At 39.5% G+C, this 6,070-nt stretch overlaps 1 protein-coding gene across 1 annotated transcript; it reads left to right on the top strand.

The window, feature by feature from the left end:
- The first annotated feature begins 418 nt into the window (after window positions 1-418).
- LOC127684439 (olfactory receptor 4C3) lies at window positions 419-1,345 on the top strand. Its single transcript, XM_052181363.1, has one exon. The coding sequence runs from the start codon at window positions 419-421 to the stop codon at window positions 1,343-1,345; it is 927 nt and encodes a 308-aa protein (XP_052037323.1).
- Window positions 1,346-6,070: the final 4,725 nt, after the last annotated feature.

The following is a 6,070-nucleotide window of genomic DNA, read 5'->3' as shown; positions in this document are numbered from 1 at the left end:
TTTCCTCTTTCTTCTCTCCTCCCATTCCTCCTCTTCTTCCTCTTCTTCCTTTTCTTCATCTCTTCTTATTTTACTCAAATTCCATTATATTGACCCTGAAAAGGGTCGGAAGTGCATCTCATTTGGAATTAGAAAAATCACTGACTATTAAAAGTTTTATCACAGCTGTAAGCAAAGAAGCTGAGATCACAAGTTATTTACAGCTAATAACTAGTGCTCAGTGAAGCAAAGGGCATATGATGATAGTTAAGATATAATGAAATAAATTAGATTTTTGGGGAAAAGCATGCTAAGAGGAGAGTGAAATATTCAAAGGAAACCTTGCAACATTCCCATCTCCTGAAGTTAATTTTCTTGTATACATTTTTTTTATTTTATAGGAGACACTGCACCTATACACTCAGTATCTCCAGAGTCTATGGAAATACCAAACAATATTACAGAGTTTTTTATGCTGGGCCTTTCCCAAAGGCCAGAGATCCAGAGAATTCTCTTTGTGGTCTTCTTGGTTATCTATGCAGTCACAGTTTGTGGCAACCTGCTCATTGTGGTGACCATCACCTTCAGCTCCAGCTTGGCTTCCCCCATGTACTTCTTCCTTTCTAATCTGTCCTTTATTGACACCTGCTATTCTTCTTCTTTGGCACCTAAACTCATTGCTGATTCCTTGTATGAGGGGACAACTCTTTCTTATGAGGGCTGCATGGCCCAGCTCTTTGGAGCTCATTTCCTGGGAGGTGTTGAGATCATTCTGCTCACAGTGATGGCCTATGACCGTTATGTAGCCATCTGCAAGCCCCTGTACTATACCACCACAATGACCAGGCATCTTTGTGTTGTGCTGGTGGCAGTGGCTTGGCTGGGTGGCTTCCTGCATTCATTGGTTCAGATCCTTCTGATTTTTCAGTTACCTTTCTGTGGACCCAATGTAATCAATCACTTTGTGTGTGACTTGTATCCTTTACTGGAGCTGGCTTGCACCAACACATATGTCATTGGCCTGCTGGTGGTGGCCAACAGTGGTGTGATCTGCCTGTTGAATTTCCTCATGCTGGCTGCCTCGTACATTGTCATCCTGCACTCCTTGCGGTCCCACAGTGCAGAGGGGAGACGGAAAGCTCTGTCTACCTGTGGGGCTCACTTCACTGTTGTTACTTTGTTCTTTGTGCCCTGTATATTTAGTTATATGCGGCCATCGACTACTTTACCTATAGACAAGAACATGGCAGTGTTTTATGGCATTCTGACACCCATGTTGAATCCACTCATTTATACTCTGAGAAATGAAGAGGTCAAAGATGCCATGAGAAAGCTCTTCACACACCCAGAAGTTTTAGGTGCCTGAATGGTAAAGAAGGCAACAACGCTGACTCTATTTCTCCAAGGAAAACAACTAAAGCTTGACATTTTTACTACTGTATATCACTTTAGTCCATGTATCCTCCTTCATCCTCCAAGCTTTTATGGTTTACTGTGTTTTTACTTAAATTTCACAGTTTTATTATAGACTAGCCATACAAGATATATCTGACCTGAATTATCATTATTACTTGTTTAGAAATAAAGAAACTCTGTTGTCTGATGTAGTTAGTTGACTTACTAAAGTATTCTAGTTTCAAAATCAGTTATTTTTAACCCATTATTACACATTATGACAGGATTCTCTACCTTTTAAAGGTATTAACTGTATATCTTAATAAACAGAGAATGTGAAGATGATTTATGTTTTAAAGTGTTATTTTACTAAACGATACAGATAAGGCTTTAATGCAGTTTCAAAACATAGGAAATTGTTGCTCTTTCTTTATATTTCCAGGCATGTTAGGTCTGTCTGATAATTAATTGAGCTATACAAAAGTGAGGAAAGACACATTTGAAAAGCCTTCCTGCATAGTCAGATATGTGTACCTACAAGATAGTGTGCATCATCATCCTTTGTGACATTGGCAACACGACTTCCACACTAGCTCAGACAGTCCAAGAGCCTGGGCTTTGGAGACCGACCACAGTCTCAGTCTTAGTTCCTATGCTTCTTACTTGGATGACCTTGTATAACTGACACAAAGCTAGTACATCCTTGATGCATACCTTTAGAGTGAGGGTAAAAATATTTTATATTTGCATGTCAGATCATGTTGTATTTATCTAGATGTGTCTAGTTTATTTCACTTAGTGTTATCTCTTCCACATCTATTTGTCTATAGTGTGTGACAGAATTCTCTACATTTTAGAGGTACTTACTTTTAAAGGTCTCAATAAATTCAGGGAAATTTAAGACAATTTATGTTTCAAAGTACTATTTTACTAAGTGATCTAGATGAAGCTTTTAATTCAGTTTCTAAACACAGGAAACTCTTAACATACTTCATATTATTGTCAAAATGGTTCTTTTGACAATTAAACTAGATAATCTAAATCATGTTTTTAAGTTTCCCATATATAGGAAACTATTAATATGTTTGATACTATGGCTACTGAGTCTCTCTCAGAAATAGATTGCTGCCTTGTTTTCACTAGCTTGAAATATATCCTAATTTTAGAGCAGAATATTTTTTTGGTGAGAAACATAGTGGCATTTCTATTTATTATTATTTATTTATTTACAATGTCTTATATCTATATAGTATATTCTGATGCTTCTCATCCCATTCTTTCTTGTCTCCCTCTGATTCCTTCTCCTATGCCCCCACACCCTTTTCACAGACTAAGAACTTTTGTTTTGTGACCTAAAATTATTATTATACATTCCAAGGGGTTCTTGTGTTCTGAAATATTTTACTGAAAAAGATTTAGTTTTTTTTTTTACTTTTGAATTGTGTGTGCATGTGTGTGTACACACGTGCATGCACATGAGTGTAAGTGAGTGTAGCTGCCTACTGAGGAGGCTAGAGGTGTTGGATCTCTCTGGGTCTATAGGTAGCTATGAGTTGCTTAACATTGGTGCTGGTAATTGGGCCAGTCATATGATGTGTGTGTGTGTGTGCGCGCGCGCGCGCGTGTGTGTGTGTGTTACTCATCTTCTTTTCTTACTAGATATTTTCTTTATTTACATTTCAAATTTTATCCCCTCTCCTGGTTTCCCCTCCACAAACCCCCTATCCCATCCCCTCTCCCTCTGCTCACCAACCCACCCACTCCTACTTCCCTGTCCTTACAATGGGGCATTGAGCCTTCACAGGACCAAGGGCTTCTCCTCCCATTGATGACGGACAAGGGAGGAGAACTCTGCTACATATGCAGCTGGTGCCATGAGTCTCTCCATATGTAATCTTTGATTGGTGGTTTAGTACCTGGGAGCTTTGGGAGTACTGGTTGGTTGATATTATTGTTCCTCCTGTGGTGCTGCAAACTCCTTCAGTTCCTTGAGTCCTTTCTCTAGCTCCTACTCTGGGACCCTGTGCTCAGTTCAATGATTGGCTGAGAGCATCACCCTCAGTATTTGTCAGGCACTGTCAGAGTCTCTCAGGAGACATCTATATCAGGCTTCTGTCAGTAAGTACTTCTTGGCATCCACAATAGTGTCTGGGTTTGGTAATTGTATATGGGATGGATTCCCCAGTGGGCCAGTCTCTGGATGGCCTTTCCTTTAGTCTCTGCTCTACACTTTGACTCTGTATCTCCCACCATGAGTATTCTGTTCCCTCTTCTAAGATGGACCAAAGTATTTACACTTTGGTCTTCCTTCTTCAGCTTCATGTGTTTGTGAATTAAATCTTGGGTATTCCTAGCTTCTGGGCTAATATCCACCTAAAAGTGAGTGCATATCATGTGTGTTCTTTTGTGATTGGGTTACCTCACACAGGATGATCCATCTATTTGCCTAAGAATTTCATGAATTCATTGATTTTAATAGCTGAGTAGTACTCCATTGTGTAAATGTACCACATTTTCTGTATCCATTCTTCTGTTGAAGGACATCTGGGTTTAAAAATCCGGGATAGAAAAATAATCTCAACCTTAAAAGAACTTCTAGGGGAATCAGTATCCCTGACCTCAAGCTGTACTACAGAGCAATCATGATAAAAAAACAACCAAACTGTATGGTATTGGTACAGTGACAGGAAGGTAGATCAATGGAATAGAATTGAAGACCCAGAAATGAACCCATACACCTATGGTCATTTGTTCTTTGACAAAGGAGCTAAATCTATCCAATGGAAAAAAAAGACAGTATTTTCTTTTTTTTTTATTAGATATATTCTTTATTTACATTTCAAATGTCCCCTTTCCTGGCTCCCCTCTCCCCAAAAATTCCATAAGCCACCTTCTCTTCCCAATCAACCCTCCCCAACTTCCCTGCCTAGCTATTCTTCTAGACTACAGCATTAAGTGTTTCTGGGACCAAGAGCCTCTCCTCCCTTTGGTGTCTAACAAGATCATCCTCTGCTGCTTATGAGTCTGGAGCCATGGATAACTCCATGTGTACTCTTTGGTTGATGATTTTGTCCCTGAAAGCTCTGGGAGGACTGGGTGACTCATATTGTTGTTCCTCCTGTGGCACTGCAAACCCCTTCAGCTCCTTGGGTCCTCTCTCTAGTTCCCCCATTGGGAACTAGAGTTCAATGGCTGGCTGAGAGTGTCCCCATCAGTCAGAATTTGTCATGCACTAGCAGAGCCTCCCAGGTGATAGCTACATCCAGCTCTGGTCAGCCAGCACTTGTAGGTTTTGTAATTGGGGTGGATCCCTGGGTGGGGTAGTCTCTCATGGTTGTTCCCTCAGACTCTGCTCCACCCTTTGTCTCTGTATCTCCTTCTGTGGGTATTTTGTTCCCCTTTCTACAAAGGACCCAAGTATCCATACTTTGTTCTTCCTCTTTCTTGGGCATCCATTGATATGTGAAATGTATCTTGGGTATTCTATGGTTCTGTGCTAATATCCACTTATCAGTGAGTGCATACCATGGATGTTCTTCGAGTTTGTTTATGTAGTGGATAACACTGATGGATATAGAACCATCCCTGCATCCCTAGGATGAAGCCTACTTGATCATGGTGAATGATCATTTCGATGTATTCTTGGATTAGGTTGGCAAGAATTTTATTATTTTTGCATCGATATTCATAAGGGAAATTGGCCTGAAGTTCTCTTTCTTTGTTGGATCTTTGGTTTTGGTATCACTGTAATTGTGACTTCTGTTTCTATTTTGTGGAATAATTTGAAGAATAATGGTGTTAGGTCTTCTTTGAAGGTCTGATAGAATTCTGCACTAAAATCATCTTGTTCTGTGCTTTTTTTTTTGGTTGGGAGACTGTCAATTACCACTTCTATTTCTTTAGGGGTTATGAGACCATTTAAATGGTCTATCTGATCCTGATTAAACTTTGGTAGTTGGTAGTATCTGAGTATAGGCTTTTGTAGTAGTATCTGATGACTTTTTGGATTTCCTCAGTATCTGTTCTTATGCCTCCATTTTCATTTCTGATTTTGCTGATTTGGGAACTCTCTCTATGCCCTCTGGTGAGTTTGGCTAGGGGTTTATCTATCTTTTTGGTTTTTTCAAAGAACCAGCTCCTGGTTTCGTTGATTCTTTGTATAGTTCATTTTGTTTCTACTTGGTTGACTTCAGCCTTCAGTTTGATTACTTCCTGCCTTCTACTCCTCTTGGGTGTATTTCCTTCTTTTTGTTCTAGAGCCTTCAGCCATGCTGTTAAGCTGTTAATGTATGCTCTCTCCAGCTTCTTGGAGGTATTCAGAGCTATGAGTTTTCTTCTTAGCATTGCTTTCATGGTTTCCCATAAATTTGGGTATGTTGTGCCTTCATTTTCATTGAATTCTAAAAAGCCATTGATTTCTTTCCTTATTTCTTCCCTAACAAAGGTATTGTTGAGTAGAACATTGTTCAGCTTCCATGTGTATCTGGGCTTTCTGTTGTTTTTGTTGCTATTGAAGACCACTCTTACTCCATAGTGATCTGATAGGAAGCATGGGATTAGTTTGGTCTTCTTATATCTGTTGAGGTATGTTTTGTGACCAATTATATGCTCATTTTTGGAGAAGGTACCATGCGGTGCTGAGAAGAAGGCATATTCTTTAGATTTAGGAGGAAATTTTCTATATATATCCGTTAAA

This window comes from Apodemus sylvaticus, chromosome 5 (genome assembly GCF_947179515.1).
Source record: "Apodemus sylvaticus chromosome 5, mApoSyl1.1, whole genome shotgun sequence".
Classification (NCBI taxonomy): Eukaryota; Metazoa; Chordata; class Mammalia; order Rodentia; family Muridae; genus Apodemus; species Apodemus sylvaticus.
The sequence above is the reverse complement of the archived record's forward strand: the minus strand, read 5'-3'. Positions and strand labels throughout refer to the sequence as shown.